This window comes from Scleropages formosus, chromosome 15, assembly GCF_900964775.1.
Source record: "Scleropages formosus chromosome 15, fSclFor1.1, whole genome shotgun sequence".
In the NCBI taxonomy this organism is placed as follows: Eukaryota; Metazoa; Chordata; class Actinopteri; order Osteoglossiformes; family Osteoglossidae; genus Scleropages; species Scleropages formosus.
Window position 1 is genome coordinate 17,391,963 of NC_041820.1, and position 17,472 is coordinate 17,409,434.

The 17,472-nt window shown below is 45.5% G+C and overlaps 1 protein-coding gene across 6 annotated transcripts in view; it reads right to left on the reverse strand.

The window, feature by feature from the left end:
* The window catches only part of ppp1r13ba (protein phosphatase 1, regulatory subunit 13Ba), a 43,988-nt gene that overhangs the window by 20,297 nt on the left and 6,219 nt on the right, over positions 1-17,472 (reverse strand). For 2 of the 6 annotated variants that reach the window (XM_018727643.2, XM_018727642.2), the window contains exons 1-4: positions 11,441-11,637; positions 6,544-6,691; positions 4,427-4,546; positions 2,401-2,471 (exon numbers count right to left, since the gene is read on the reverse strand). In XM_018727643.2, coding sequence (XP_018583159.1) covers positions 2,401-2,471; positions 4,427-4,546; positions 6,544-6,691; positions 11,441-11,554 — 453 coding nt within the window. In that variant the 5' untranslated portion in view covers positions 11,555-11,637. Of the gene's footprint in view, positions 1-2,400; positions 2,472-4,426; positions 4,547-6,543; positions 6,692-11,440; positions 11,638-17,472 lie in introns of those variants that run through there. The other 4 variants (XM_018727644.2, XM_018727646.2, XM_018727647.2 and 1 more) reach the window with 4 other exon arrangements.

Sequence of the window (17,472 nt, forward strand, 5' to 3'; positions counted from 1 at the left end):
CAGCTAGCAAGCAAAGACCAGTGTAAATGAGCATCAAAATTAATTATGTCAGCCCACTGGAAGCCAAGGCGAGCCAACTCAACACACTTGCTGAACACAGAGCTCAACTGCAGAGGAATGCCATAAAGGTACAAACTTCAGGATACATCCACACATGGCAATAGCCCATTTGTCATGTCCACCTCCAGCTTTGGCAAGACTACAAGGGCCTAGAGAGTCTCAGCTCACACCAGAACACACAGATGGGTAGGGGGGCATTGGTGGTGTGCTATGCAGATCAGCTGTATAGGCAAGCTGCACCACTGGGCTATCTGGGTCAGACACTTGCCCTGCTGCTGTCCTCCCACAGTCGACTAGGCAGGACTCCCAAATGGACCCTGTCCCCAGCCCCTTCTGCTACGCAAACACGCCTTACTCCGAGGGCAGAGAGGCTGCCACTGCCATGTGGCATGTTGCTCTCTCTCCTCCCTCACATGAAGAAAGGGAGGGAGAATGGTGGAGGCGATGTGTAGTGGGCAGAAAGTGAGCGAGAGGGAGGTGTGCATAGATCAAACAAGTGTGTGCATACAGACACACAGTTCACTGCACCAGCACCATTCATAAGGTTAACATCCATACCAAAATTGTGTGTATCATGCAAGGGCACACACTGCACCCTTTAAAAAAAATTAACGCAACAGCTAAATCCATTAAAAACAGAACTATACATTTTGAAATCAAATAACTGTACAATAAATGAAAACGGTACTTTAAAATGTATGAATCATTTTACAATGCAGTGACAAATATAAACACCTGAAAACATACAGTTTTGTTTACACTGCTGGGTTATCGCCGTTTATCAGGACTACAGACATTTTTTTTTCTAAAGTGAAGGAGGATGTGCTCCTCTTACCTGATGGAGAACTACCTCCAGAAGCTGTCGGACAATCTTGTTGTAGCAAATTAAGGGTTTCCTCCCAGCGCAAAGAACATCAAGCTCTGCTATATGTGCGAAACAGTTCGCTGCTCCTGAGAGACTGGTATATCGCAAGGCAGGGGCCGGCGGGAAAAAAGTAAACCGAGCTGTGGCAAAGCTGGTGGATAACGAGGCAGACAATCCTCTTAGCCCGTTATGTCATGAAACGGGTGTAATCCTCTGAATTATAGAGGCGGGCCAGCCGCTGAGTATGGCACAGGTTTAGGATTCATCACCACATACGTACAAGCACACAGGTCTGACACCTGTGCTGGGGAGTGAGTATGGAGGTCTTCCCTAGGCTGCGGAACAGAGAGTGCTATGCTGTGACAACACATTTTCTTTGGCCAGCTTCTCAAAAAGCTTCAACAACATGGTGATGTTGAAGGACAATGACAGCCCAGTATGAGGTCACTCACCTCCCCAAAATAAATATCCCACGGTCAACCGACATGACATCATGGCAAGCCACCTTTTCAGTTAGCTCCTCAGTGACTGAGTCATGTTGTCAACAGTAAGGCCACCTTAAACAGAGTATGGCTTCACATGAGAAAGAACATGATGCACAACCAACAGCTGAAAAGGCTTTGGAGTTTTACTGCAGAAGCACAAGTAAAAAGACATCTCCCAGTTTAACAAAAAACAAAACAACAACAACACAAAGGACCATTTAGCAGCATCTCTAAACTGAGCCTGGGAGTTCCAAGTGCAAGGCTGACAAACACACAATCTGCATTCACAGACCTCACACTCTGAAAAGTTAAAAGGCTTTGCCTGCTCCACATTCATAGTAGTCAAACCCACTGATATTGCCTGCCAGCCAACTGTTCAGGTACCAAAATTGTATTAGAGCAAAACCATCATACACATGGGTCTTCAAAAGTTTGAGTCCTAGCTTCAGTGCAAACACTACGTCACCACCTGTCATCTGCTTCTGATAACCACACCTCCCTTTCTCTGTCAGTCTGTGCTATCTGAAGTGTAGTGACAGCTTGTTTGTGTGTGTGTGTGTGTGTGTGTGTGTGTCAAGAGAGAAGAAGAAGAGTAACATCTGTGACAACTATGCTCCCCCCTCCCAAAAAAAACTTCTGCTATACTGGGTTCTTCCCTCAGAAGGGTAAATTAGTTGTGCCTGAGCGCTTTTTCACTTCATAGATGTGCCATCCCTTTGCAAGACATGGAATACCACTGGGGGGGGATGTGAGGGAGCAGTGGCAGTGGTGTGTGAGGCTCCACATGTCCAGCATCATGCACGATTTACTCTTGAGTCTCATCCAAACTCTTATCCCACAGGATGCAGTTACCCAGTACCAGGTCTCTCTGAACGCAGCTGGAGCATATGGGGGGGGGGTGTTTCTCCAGGAGTACAGCTGAGCACAGGTATTTAAGCAGTGTTTACACAACCCCACCCACATGTGTATGAGTCTGTTGTGTACACGTACCCCGTTCTCAGAGTGCTTCTCCGGGTTGCTCCCACTCTTGCGGCTGGACAGGTCCTGGCCTGGCTGGTTCCCTGCAAACCCAGCGCATATGGTCAACAGGATGCAAATACACACACAGCTGAAAGCAAGCTACGCACATTCACAGAAAAGTAGCACAGTAATTCAAATGTATCTGAACAAAGGACATGAAATCAGAGAGCAGGCTACATCATCTTGCCAACTGCGTGGTTTGCAACAAGCAGAAACACTCGTCTTCCTCCTGTCCTGTGGCTGGTCACTCCGACAGAAATTTCAGAGCAGGCAGGATTGCAGTCAAGGAGCGAGGAACAAGCGAACCACGGTAAAACCTAGCACGTGTACCCTATCCTTCTGTAGGAACTCCACAAAAGAAGCTACATCTCTTAGGAAGAGAAAGTTAGGCAGGGAAAGAGGTGAAGATAATCCAGGGACAACACCAGAACAAAAAGAGACGCACAACACGCACAAGAAACCAAAAATATACAGAAGAAACAGAAATAACAGAAAATGGACTACATAACTAGATGCAAACAAATTTACCTTCTAAAACAAAAACTGGCTCTACTTCAGTCCCAGGATATGTCAGCTCCATAACCCAAGCTTCAGCACTGGACTGACTCACTCCTTTATTTCAGGGAGATCTAGTCTTTGCAGGACTCTGAACCACCCGTGGGGAAACCCAATCAGGCAGTCCCATCTTTAGTGTTAGAGAAGCGGAAGAAAGACAATTGCACAAAAAAGATGCGTTTATGTAATGAGCACAGGAGCATCTGAATGAGCGTTCCTCGGGGGGCCACCAAGGGATTATGTAATCGCCACAACTAGTACTGGCAGGATCAACAAGAGGGCCTAAAAGATTGTATGGGCACTTGTACAAAAGGCCCATAGCCAAAGAGGAGCGACATGGGCTACAAGAAATGCCAGCAGCGAGCACCTCACACACAGACACGTATGCACAGCCACAAGCACACACACATTAAAATAAGCTCCTTCAGTCTACTAAGTCACCTTCTGGCCAGAGAAGATTAAGGTCACCTAAGGGCAGGTAACGGAACAGGTATCCATTCATTTGCATTGTCTTACAGAGATCCTACTCTCATGGCCATGCAATGGATGACTGCAGCCCTGACCTCGGTTAACCATTATGATGTCATCTTTGGCATACAGTCAAACCACAGTTTTCCAAAATATCATATCTGGTGGTCTGTAGTAACTATGTGATTCTGAGTGTCTGTTTAGTGTCTGTTTACCCCTACTGTCTAGGCCTGGGTTCCCTCTATCATTCAGGTAGAGAAATATGTTTTTTCATGTTGTTCTTCTATAAATAACCCCAGGTTCACCCTTAATACCCAAAATCCTGGGCTAGCACATGTACATAATCCCTTCATGTGGGCAACAAGTAACAGGCTTGTGCAGCCCCCCCCCACAGCTATGTGCAACACCATCCCATAGTGAGGCATGCCAGTGCTGAATGGGACAGGGAGGGCAGGACTGGAAAGGTGGCTTACTTCCCAGCATGTGATGGCCTGATGCTCACCGTGAGGTGAACCAAGCTACCGCCCTCTGCTGGAGACTGTCAACTTGCTGTGTGCCCCAAGAGTAAATCCCACCCACATGTCCACGGGACCCCAGCAGGGGTCAGCTGCTGAGCTGTGCAGGGGTCAATGGCGAGAAGCGCAATCATCAACAAAGCTGATTAGTTACATAAGTACCCCTGGGGCAATCAGAGCCATTCCCTTTCATACTAACATGCAACATCTCATGGAAAAACAACAGCCTTCTATAACCCCTCCACTGAGAAACGGCAACAAAGAGAACATTTCACACCATTAAGCTCATTTGTAGAAGCCACCCAGTACCCAAATGCACCTGAACAGCACCTGTTGGGGTCACTTGATATCATAGTGTTGGATTTTCTGAGCCACCTCCTTTGTCTTGGTGTGTTGGAGTAAATCATTGGGGCAAAGAAAAGACTGATCAAGCGGGCATCAGTGGCTCTTGTACTGACCCTGGTCACTACTCTCTGTGGGCGTGTCCTCATGTCGCAGGAAGAATTTCACCTCTTGCTTCCGGGGCCCCCACTTCTGCAGATGTTCATACATCATATGGTCAAAAGGGATGGCTCTCTCTGTGAAAATGAGAAAGAAGAAGAGGTCAATGTTAATTTGACTGACTTTCTGCCATTCAGAGCGAGACATCATGTAAGATGAGGGTGGCCGACCATTTTTTCCTCAACTAAATCTGCACAGCCCCCTCCCCCATCCTGATCAGATAAGAAGTGTGTGTCATGATGTGGGGGTGGAGCCTCTGGCCAGAGGGGCTGAATCCCAAGGGAAGATGAAACAGAACCACAATAAAGAGCAGGAAGGCAGGCAGGGAGGATCTAACCTAGGCCATCCCATCAGTGGAATGTGCTGGGGTGGAAAGATGGGGGCCCCCAACAAAGGAGGAGCAGCTCTCTTCCTGCTGAGTGGTCTCAAACCTCTCTCACACACACACACACACACACACACACACAACCTGCCTACGTTTCTTTATTTTGTTGTCTTTCCCTTAGCTGACAAACTGGCTCCCTAGAAAAGTGTCAGAACTATAACTGTATCAAAGCTTCTCCAAGAACACTTGGGATAAATGGAGGTTCCACGGCATATTTCCAGAGAGTGAAGGTGCCAGTAACGGCAAGCACCACGCTGGTTACTGTCCTGATTACTGCGCAGTTGCCTGCGTTACACTGTGCATGGAAGACAGTGACAGTTGCAGCCCATGTGAGCTTTCATAATGTGGGAGAGGCTCTTTAACTCACACCAGAGTCTTACAGACCCAGAGATGAGAAGAATAAAGGGACTTTGATGAACCACAATGGAGGTGAGCTGTGAGGAGGGCTTGTCGCACATGATAGTGGGGGGGGGAGGTGGCATGGAAGTGGGAAGGATTGCAGATGAAGGCCCTGTTATTTATCGCATCTCGAAAAACAGTACAATGTACTCTTTTAGAAGTAAAATATAAAATATAAACTCTAAATGAAAGGAGAAACAAATCATTACTATAGATTCACCACTGAGTTAGCTCCAGATGAGTCCCTGATTTCATCAATTATTTCAGGTAAAAGGCAAACCAGCAAAATTAGTAGATGTGTCAGGAAAAGCAAAAAAAACTGATTCAGTGGCATATCTGCACACCTCAGATTTAGGTAAGGTGGGCTGGGAGGCAATAGAAGAATGGAAAGTCTCTCCAGTCATTCAGCAGTGCATGACACACATTGATAGTCAAGGTTGAAATGTGGAGTCTGACAAACACCATGCTGGAGACTGCTCTAGGCTAGCAGTAAAGTGTTGTACTGAACTTCTCATGCAGCAATGACAATGTAGAGTTTCTCAGGCTTCTCCTCATTCCCTTATTTTGAAACAAAAGTCTCCCTGTCCTGGGCAGTAGACCAGGATGCAGTGTTCATTTAGCAGTGAGAGTGACAGCGAGTCCCTAGATGGACCCACACTGCTGATCCCCGCAGATTGCTATAGCTGCCTTGTGCGCACACTTCACAGACTTGAGACAGCACCCCTCAGGGTAGCACTACATTGAGCCTCTGTTGAATAGAGTATATATGCTTCCTGGCAATGTCAGAGTGAAAAAGACAAAGTCCTCTGTAAACAAATAAGACAACACAACATCTGTACCGCTCAACCCATCTTAACCGGTAACTGGAACAGCAACAGTACAGTGGAGAAAAGGGACTGCGGTACAGCAACACTGAAAATGACCTGAAAGAAAACGAGTTAAACAGTCATGAAGGGGATGTGTAGGGCACCAGGACCCGAAGGAACATTTCTGTTTGTAGTCTGGGCCAAATATTTAAAAGGTCCAGAGGAATAAAGCCGTACGTGTTTCCATGTCCAGCAGGGGTCACCAGCTACACCCTTACAGGCGGTTCCAATTAGCACGGGGCGTATACAGCTTTATTAAATAATATTACTCATGGCAAGCAGACAAACAGGACATTCTTTCTGCATTATGACTGCTGCGTCTCCAGCTGTAAAAATGTCATGGAAAGCTTCATCACAAACCCAGTGTGAGTGAGTGACTGAATGAGTGAGCGAGCGTGCACGCACACACACAGACAGATCTTACCGTTGCCCCGCCACACTTCGGCCAGGTGGCAGCCGGTCTCTCCCGCTTCCTTGCAGAACTCCACCACATCTCGGCACGTCGTCTCAGGTGTAATGGGAACCTCGGTCACAGCCTGCTCGCTGTCACTCAGGTACACGGTCAGGATCATCTGGGTGAGAGTCGAGAAGCCAGAGAGGGGATGAGTCTCTCTCTCTCTCTCTCTCTCTCTCTCTCTCTCTCTCTCTCACACACTCACACACTCACACACTCACTGAAAAATACTTCACTAACACTACTGCACTCCCCCACTGGCTCTGTCCTCACAGCAACTACCAGACTCAGGATATTATGGTGAGGAGTGGAGCCCAGATCCCATACCCAAAGCCCACCTCTCCATGCCTCTGCCTTTGAGGCTGTGCCAGCTTTGAACTCTGTGGGAAATGACATGTTGGCGCAGGCTACGGCAGCACCAGGGTTGCTGGTTACCTCGTAATTTCCCGTCTATTCCCCAGCCGAGCGCTCCCAGTGCTCCCCCGTTTACTGCTGCATACTGTGAGAGGAGAGGGGGCATAGTAAAATCCACCTGGGAATTCCTGTTCCTGAGAGTGCCGGAAACCGCAGATTCTGCTTGTGCCTCTGATTTTAATTGTTTGGAGACACCGTTTCTGTACTAGGCTTACTTATTTGCATAATACACACACAATTTCTTTCACTTGCATACCAAGTGATTCCACTACAAGGATATCCTAACACCCACTGGAGCATGGAATGCACGTTGGGTCTTGAAAAGGACACCACCATCCCCAAACCGTTCTCAAGGGAAAGGTTTAAACACACTGTGGTAAAAGATTAACCCAGCTCTTCTTGATCCCACCCTACAAACAAGGGGCGGAGGAACAAAAGAGGTGGAAAAGACAATCACAGGAGTGAGACTGTAAAAAGAAAGAGCAACAAGAGTCCTGGGAGGCATGAATTCGTACTACCCACTCTCCAACACACTAAGCGAAATCTCCAGAGCCCATAGGGTAAGAAGGGATACATCCAATGTGAAGGCAAATAGACAACATGTACGTGCGGTGTGCACTTAAAAGCAGCTCAGACAGCAGATCCATAGCTGGACTGAAGGCAACAAAAGCTTTTGCACAGCCAACCACACGGTTCAACAATTGCGGATGCGTAAAACTCGGAAAGCAGGAACTGTTGCTTGGCTTCACACCCTGCTCTAGACAATCTGCATGGTTGACAATCATTCAAGAGCAGTTTTAACCGAGTCATCCAAAAGAATGAAATGCCTGTCATTATATTTATTTTTCCTTGTGTCTTTCTCCAAGGCAACTTGACGTTAGTTGTAAGTAGTTTTAATGTACAAACCTATTTACCAATTTATAAAGCAGGGTAATTTTTTTTTTCTTTTCTTAAAAACAGTATCAGTTCAGGTAAAGCACCTTGATTAACATTACTACAGCATTACAATGAGCTGCGAGAAGATTTCACTGTCTTGAAGTTTTCTGTAATCCTACCAAGTATCCTGCGGTGCCATTCTTTCCTCACTATCTACAGGGAGACAGTCATTTTATAAAAGACAAATAACCTGGCCAGCTTTAGCCCCGCATTCCACGGTGGAACGCTGCCAAGTGCAGGATTTCGGCTGACGCTAATGACTTAGTGCAGCCTTCACAGGCTGAGCCCACAGCGCTACTTGAAAGGTCTCCAGTGTAGAACTAATGAAACCGAATGCAGAGCGTGGTTAGAAATAGCTCATGGATCATCTTCAGTTCTTTCAGAATGAGGTTAACAGAATAGTCCCATCTACTTTAAGCAAGTTTTTCCAGGCCATTCCTCAGTTTCAAGGAATTCCCCACCCATAGCTTCAAGTGGCATGCTCCAGAAGTGAAAGATGGGGGAACTTTTCACACACAGGACCTCTGTTGCACGTGGTTGGCCTCTCACCTGTGGTCCCAGGCGGAAACGGATGTGATGTCAGGTGCCAGCCCTGCCAAAAGGTATTTATGCTTTCAGTAATTTATAATCACACCAGAACAGATTCGTCTAAAGACAGTCAAGATGCACGTATTAACAATGTCACACCCCTTATTATAGCTCCACAAATTGAGCTCTGTCAGCTTGCGCAGCAGGTTTCTCAGATGCACACACCTCTGCCAGAAAAAAAAACACTTGTCGGATTACAAAGCAGGTACTTGGAAATGTTTTTCTGCAGTGGATTTGAACCACACGTGCACTTAATCTGTGACGTACACATGCATTAAATCCTTTCTCAAACCCTACCCCTGGCACATCCATCTGTTGTTCATACTAGTTTTTACGGCATTTCCTGCAACTCTACATCCCCGTTTCTACAGCAACAAGAAGACAATGCACCGTGGGCAGACAGAACTGATCCTCAGTGGGGGAATGGGTACCTGCAAAGTCCACAGGCAACAGGTACAGAGCGAGAACAAGACAGGCACATTGCACGTCCCTAGGAGAATAGCACCCTCTATCCCGTGAAAAACTTGCAAGTGTGGTGTGGGAATCACACAGATTGTTAATCACAACACAGAAAGAATCCAGCATGCACCCTTCATGCAACTGCACCTCCCCTTAGCTACTCAATTCTCCCCTTTAGGGCGGCACCAACTCACTGACACACCCTCAATCCTCTTCCACCATGATTGATTTTTCACCTTTCGTTTTCATGTACAAAATCCACTCGTACAGATGGGGATGGCAGAACCCCACTGGGCTGGAATTAAAGCCCTGAGTGACAGTAATCTGATTAGCTAAATGTAAACTTGGGCTCTCTACAGGGGGCCTCAGTTCAAGTGAAAACACTTTCACAGACCGCACACATCTGTTCTACTGTGGTGGTGGATTATTTCCACAGTGCCCCTTCTTGGAGCCCTGCAGAGGGAGTGTATGGCACAAACTGCACTGGCACTTCCCCTGCATGGACACTACTAAACACATCCTCTGGTAAAGGAGTGGTGGTCCAACTCTCAGAAGAAAGAAAGGCTGTTGAATCCTGGAGAAAGACGCTTAACCCAGAAGTAAAATAAGTACCTCTGGAAATGTGCAATAATTTGGATAAGAGAGTCAGATAAAGAGTATTTTTAAGCATCAGCTAGTTTCCCTTACCAATGTACACCAAAAAGACAATGTTACTTGAGACCTGCATAGCTAATATGTTTAAAAGATGGGTGTTCAGACACTTGCAGCAGTAATCCTAAACACTGGAGGTAAGGCCCTGCTGAAGTGATGTGCAGGGACCAACCTATATGTATTCACACAACCCCAGCCAGGAAAGCCTGGGGGGTCCTCAGGGCACGGCCTGATGAACATAATGCACTGCGTTCAATTTTTTATAACGCTGGAAGACAGGTGAGCTTCAACACAAGAGTGCATGCACGCAGACACAAAAGCACGTACACAGTGAGGACAACTGAACTGAAGGCCACTATGCCAGACTGTGGCACACAACTTTGCAAAAAAAAAAAAAAAAAAAAGAAAATCATTGACAAGACACCGCTTACCCCCATGACACAAATTTAGGCAAGTCTCTTTTTTCTGGAGATGTACAGGTTTGATAAATTGGGTTGCGATTGTCAAGGATGTGACAAGGCATTACACTTACATTTATTCATTTAGCTGACACTTTTCTCCAAAGTGACTTAAAATTTTAAGATACTTAGAATTATTTACACAGCCGGGTAACTTTACTGGAGTGATTTATGGTAAGTGCCTTGCCCAAGGGCATTACACCTGGAGGTGGGATTTGAACCTGGGACCTCTGGGTCCAACAACAGCAGCTCTAACCACTGTTACCAGCTGTATTAGAAAGCACTTTGCTGAGAGCTTAATCTTTTCCTTTCTGCTAGTCTGTCATTATCAGAGGACAAAGACATTTCCGTCTCTCAGAGACTGAAGTTCTCCCTAATCCTGTACCCATAAAACATGGAAGAGTTACGACAGTTGAAAATAAGGTATATAAAATTATTATGTTTCACAGTGGCCACATTTCTTAACATGCAATATGCATTGAAATGTGGTATGGTTGCAGGAAATGTTGAGACTCAGTTTATTTTAGAATAATTTATATGATCATCTTCTGATTCATATTTATACAATTTTAATCCCATGATATAAATTTAGCAGAACCCAGATAAACTCACCCCTTAATTTATAAAGATAGGATCTCTCATGGTGAGAAGATGACAGGAGTAACAAGAAGCAAGAGAGAAGTCAGAGGGACTGTATGTTGCTGTACAATGGGGCTAAGCTCTCGGCTGCTGTTAGCACTGTGAACCACCTGCACAACAACCCCCAGCAAAACTGCAGGGCACTGCTCACGTATTGAAGACCACAAACATATTGAGACTAGTATGGTGGTCAACCTCCCCCCACACGGAGACATTACAACAGCTATCATATCCCCAGACCAGAAACACTGAAAACACATTCCATAGTGAGAGAGGTACTATGGCAGCAGCTCCTTACACTCAAATCACTGCTGATCACATCCAAGCTCAACTGCAAACTTCACAGGAATGGAGAGGAAGAGAGGTCAGATCCATCAGCCCTTCACACTTGTATTCGCACGCCAATTTCCTTTACGCTGGCAGCTCTCGACACACACTGTTCTACCTGACTCAGGAACAGCTTACCCTTCCTCAGTTCTAACCTTAAACATTACAGGACAAACAATAAAACTGGTCTAAGTTCTGCATTTCAACACATCGCACTTGACAATCCCCCAACACACAAGTACTTACGGGTCTTTCTGCTTTTTCAGACCAATAGACCAAAAGCTAAAATAAGTGTCTCGCTCTCTCTCACACATACACACGAGAAAGTCTAAGACAGATAACCACTCAGTCCAGGATAAGGGCTGTAGAGAGGAGAGAAGACGCCCACCCTTCACCTTGGCCCCCCTGCGCATCACCCGTCCCCGCTTGCACTCCTTCCTCTGTGGCCGGGCCTTGTCCTTGGAGAGGCTGACCAGGCTGTGGAGCACCATGGTGAAGAACCTCTTCATGGAGCCGCAGAGAGGCGGCGGCAGGCAGGTCGGCGGACAAGCAGGCGGACGTGGAGCTGGCAGCTTTCTGCGCTGCCTAGGAGAAGCGAGTCTTTCTCAGCAAGTGGAGGAGGAGGAGGGGAGGAGGAGGGGGGTGGGGGGGGCGCGAGCAGGGGTGCGTCACCAGCCCCCTCTGGAATGAGACTCTCCAGGCGCGACTGTGGCGAGGGAGTAGATAAGGCATGCAGTGAGAGAAGACAGGCCGTGCTGTGACAGCAGCTGATAGGAGCAACTCTCACTCTCCTGTTCTGTTCATCCCTGGTCTCCTCTTGGTTGCAGAAGGACAAAAGCAGTCTCCCGTCCTCACTCCCCGTCTCCCTTGCCGGGAGCTCACCGTTCTCCCTTTCTGGGTCTTCTCTTGGCAGTCTTCACTATTCAACTCCACATAGTGTGTGTTCCTGCTGATTTACTACTGAAGGTGCTCCTCAACACACCTCCCCACTTAGCTCAAAGCCAGGCAGATGTCCACCCAAGTCCAGGGGAAAGTCAGGATTCATAAGACAGTTCATTGGCAATCCACAATGGCCACACCCTCTGCCAGCTCCTCCCCAATCCACACCCCTCTTCCTTGTATAAAGGCTCGCAACGACTGCAACGCTGACCCCCATACAGCAAATGGAAATCATATTAGAGCCTGCAAATTACGTATGTTCACTGCTGGAGGGCTGTATGACAACCAATACTCTTCATATGCTGCAGGATGCTACTGGAGAGTTGAAAAGAACATTTGCCAAGTGAGGGCGTGCGGTGGCGCAGCGGGTGTGAGCGGGGCTAGCTCTGCGGTGGGTCTGGGGTTCATGTCCTGCTTGGGGTGCCTTGCAACAGACTGGTCTCCTGTCCTGGGTGTGTCCCTCCCACTTCAGCCCTGCATCCTGTGTTGCCTGGTTAGGATCTGGCTTGCCACGACAGCACTCAGAACAACGACTGTATACATTACGCGTGTGTGTGATTTGCAAAGTGAGCTTCAATATAGATAGAGATTTACTTGCAAACGGTGGGGATCAATTTATCCATCACACATACTGCTTTTAAAGTACAGCATTCAAACAACAATGGGAAATGCTGTGAACATTACTGACATGACTAATTAAAAATGTGAAACAAAATTCACATTTCTCATTATAAATACTACCCATTGCACAACAGACTTTTTGCTCATGCCAAAAGAATAACTTGCTTTATATCAAAACTTTGCCAACAACTTAATGTGTCAACCCATCCCAGGGCCTCTGGGGTGTCCTATAGGGAAAGCTGATTAAAAATATTATTTAAACATAGGCCTCTAAAGGACTCCTAAAGAAAGAGTTCTGTCCAGTATGACAAAATGCAGGCTGAGGGAATGTCACATTGAGTTTCAGGTCTAAAGTATATGAGAGTTATCAAGGAGTCAATGTAGAGTTACATGCAGGCAAAAACCTTGGCATAGGAATGTTGACACAGTCTCCCTTTGGACACAACAGGCGAAGCCTGAAAGCAGGAAGTCCAGTCTCGCAGCACTTGTGCTATCTGCACAGGCGGTTTGCAGCCAGGTCCCTCTGAGTGAGGGCATGCAGCAGCCCACGTGGTAGTCAGCCTTGCGATGCCCCAGGGAAAAGCTCACATTCAAATCACTTTCATCCAAACCACACATACAATCCACAACCAGCAGCAGAGGGCATTGACAGCACACTAACCACCCTCTGATGAGGACCAAATCCAAGATGCTGCATCAAAAATAGCTTGAAGACCAACTTCAGGACATTTCTTCGGCAGTATCTTCCATCATTAGACCAGACAAAGCAAGCTGTCAAAGAAACTCATCAGGCCAGTGTGTTTCACTGCTCATCAATACTGAATGATGGAAGTCCAGATTTTGCTCTCGGACTTTCAGTCATTAAGAATCATTCCACCAAGTTACGCACTCACAGAAATTTCATTTTTAACTTAATGTAGAGGAGCTTCAATTATAAATGTAGATATGGACTCCTTCAAGCCTAAAATACATCTTGCTAAATATCCTGGCTTGGACTCTGACAGACTCTGATATGACAGCACTCTGACTTGGGAGAGACAAGTTTAAAACTTTTCAATAACTACTTTGTTGGTAATTTTGGGGAAATTTGGAAAAGCTGGTAGCGTAGTGGTTAGAGCACCTGCTTTTGGACTCAAAGTCTTGAATCCCACCCCCATCTGTAATACCCTTGAGCAAGGTATTTACCCTTAATCGACCCAGTAAAATTACCAAGCTGCATAAAGGGCTAAATAATCACAAGTAGCATAAAACTGTAATTTGATTTGGAAAAAAGTGTCAGCTAAATGAATCAATGTAATGTTCTTACCCTATAAACGTTTACCTGATATTGTAATGAGTCTGAAAAGAAAACTGTATCCTTATTATTTAGAAACACTTCCCATAACATTGCAAAACTGCTTTCCTACTCCTTGGGATCAACTGCTGGTGGCCAGGGAAAGAGAATGGGGGGCACCCATGAGCAACACAATGATTTCTGTCCTTTTAAGACCAGCAACATATCACAGACTTTCAAAAAGTAAATGCCCTCTCAGTTAAGTGAGTGGCATCCAACACAAAAAAAAAAAAAAATTCATGTGTAGTGATTTAGGGGCTACAGTAATACAACAGGCAAGAGACGACTGGGATGGAAAGCCCCAACCCCCTCTCTCAGCCCTCTTTCTCTGGGTAACTGCTGGCATGGTCTTTCAAATACACTGAGTTCCAATAATGCCAACAAGGCTCTGATCCAAGCCTTGTGCAAGCATCCCATGTCTAGCAGGAATAAATCCAGACACAAAGCTAGCCCTGTTGTGTCTGAGGGATGCAGCAACGAAGGCAATCAGTGCTCATTATCGCACACTGGAAGGTCCAGTCATTCCCCACACAGAGCTGTTTGTGTCAGAACACAGTCCAGTTCACTGCACCTGGGGATCAGCTGTAACACTGACAAGTCTTAGCAATATACCCAAAAAAAAAAAAAAAAATACATATAAGATAAACCAGTGAAAAAAACTGTCACATATTCAAAACATTGAACTCAGTTATATCTGACCATACAAAGAACAAGACTTGAATGAAGTGGTGAGCTTAGCAACCCAGAATTGGATGCCAGGATTTACAGTCTTGGCTGTCTTCTTGCAGAGAAGTTGACACAGCATCTATGGCAACTGCTGGCTAACAACAAGTATGCCTGTCCAGCCCAAGAGTGACTCCATTAGCCTGCTGTGCATGCCCAAGGTACAGCCCAATCAAAAGTGCACTATATCTTCTGTTCTTCTAGAAAGTGCATTCACAAAGACACACACACCAGGGACAGTGTCCCTATCCTAGACAGTGTGGTTGACCCATGTCAAAAGTACTCTGCTGGAATGTATTTTCAATAATATGGTGACGGACATGAGCTTAGTATATTTTAAAAGCTCATCTAGTGAAGGACATTAACTCAAGATTCTGCACAGAGGAGGACATTAAAGAATGATACAAATGAGTGAAGAAGCTCCACTGGAAAGAAAATAAGCACTCAGTACCTGGTCCTAATTTACATTTATTCAATTAGCTGATGCTTTTCTCCAATTTCACTTACTATGCTAAGGTCACAATTACTACATGCTTACAATCATTTACCCATTTATACAGCTGGGTAATTTTACTGGAACAATGTAGAGTAAGTATCTTACTCAAGGGTACTACAGCCAGAGGTAGGGATCAAACCTGCAACCTTTAGATCCAAAGGCAGTAGCTCTAACCACAAAGCTACCAGTTGTCCATTTAAAACCTTATATGTGAGAGATTCAGGGTATAAACTCAGAGTAGAACGAAGATGGTTTCATCTTCGCAGCTCACATCAAGAAAGGTGCTCCAGGTATAAAGGGCACAGCAAGATGTCTTCACTGTGACAAAAGCAAACAGACAAGAAAGATGAAGCCCCACCCCTAATGCTATGCTTCAAAGCCCAACTTCAGTAACAATGGCTTGATCCCATCCCCTGGTTCAGGAGTTGTAAATCCTGCCTTTGAAGAAAAACAGAAGGGGAAACGCCAAAGAAAACTGCAATAATCAGTTGCCGCTGTCTCCACCTCATTGGAGAGACAATGTTTCTTCAAACTCTACAGTCTGGCGGTTGCCATGTCGTGAGCCAGGCCTTTAATTTCCACCTCTCCCCACATCCTCCTCAGGAAATGGGAAGCAATCACCAAGTGTAAAATGCACTACAGAACATGGGTAACAATGTGTGTTTGGTATGGCAATGGTATGTGATTGTTGCCATATTTTCAAAAAATTGAGAAAAAAGAAAAACTAAGCCAAAAACTGAGAAGAGAAGTTAGTGGAAGGACACTGAAGAATCAAAGTAGATTACAGCAGTGATGGGGCAGTTAGTGAAAATGTGCAGCATGTTACGTAATCACTACAAGAAAGAAAGGGAAGCAGTTATGCAGCCAATAACCAATTTTCAATTTTCTAAATTATTCAGTTGATGTCTGTAATTGTTGAGCAACCAACAATGGCTGAAGCCTAATTTTTCCATGTTTTTTTTAAATCATAGCGGTCTTTTTAAATCATAAATTCCACCACAGCCGTGTATTACTGATCATCCTTTCACATTGTACTTTACTATTGCTTTTAGCATTTTAATTCTCCAACAATACTTCTTTATACAGATTCAAAGTCAAAAAGGTGTAGCATTTTCCATTCATGTACCAGAAAAAGTAAACTTTCGCCTTTTTTTTTTTTTCCTCAAAATGTTAAGCATGTCCTGTGCAATTATTCCAGCAGAGCAATCACAAATATGACTGTGAGGACTGAGCACAACAACAACCTTCACTGTGCCCCAACTAAGCGACAACTGGTCTGTGTGACGATACCAAGGATAATTCAGTTCACTGAACATGTGACATTGACAAATCTGCCGCCGGGCAAAACTAAATGTCCTCTTCCTAGAACAGTTTGTCCATTCCTTTACCTAAAATGCCTGAAGTCCATATCATAACACATATTAACATTTCTGCAAGTCAGAAGTTACTTGCATATCTTGCAATTTTACAGATGGCCAATTATTAAAGTAATTCCAATTAGGGACAATGCTCAAGTGTTACAGCAGCTTGGTCTCTCCTGAAATGTAAACCAGCAGCCTTAATTCAAGCGATTCCCACAGTTTGCAGCAGAGAATAAAATCTGTCTCTCCAAACCAGGCTGTGGTGACACACACCCCTGCATTTGCTGTAGACCGCAGAGAAGCTACTGCGGCAAGGTGGCCACATCCTACTGGCAGACCTCTCTGCACTCTCCCTCCACTGCAGTCTCATTGCCTGAGGATGACAGGAAAGTCCTGCATCCACTTCTATCAGGAGGGACTGCAACAGATTAGAGAAGAAAGAATACGAGCCTATGCAGGTGGGAGTGGGGTCACTGCGTGATCTGAAAGTCACCATTTCTGACTTAGGTTGTCATAGGCACTGAGCTCTTGGAAAGCTGTTGCACTCTAGAGGAATGAAAGCACTGCTGCATGGGTCACTTCCTAGTATTGAATTATCTGTGATGTCCACAGTCCAACCAAACCCAGATCAACAGCTCAAGCCACTACCCCTACATTCCAGTCATATTTAAAGACTCTTCTGCATTGAAAAGGATGCAGGGTAGTGCATAATCACACAAATCCAGCACATGTACCAACAGACTAACGTGGCCACATCACATGGGCAAGCAAAATGGAACAAAGACCAAAGACCTTGGGGTACACCAGCAAGGTCCAGAATTGCAATGAAAGAAACAACAATCTAGAGTAAAAACCCATTGTTCTGTGGAGTTCATTGAAGTCAACAGCATAAAGATTTTTTGTTAGTTTACAATACACTGACAAATGCTTCCCAAGCTTACTGACAATAGCATG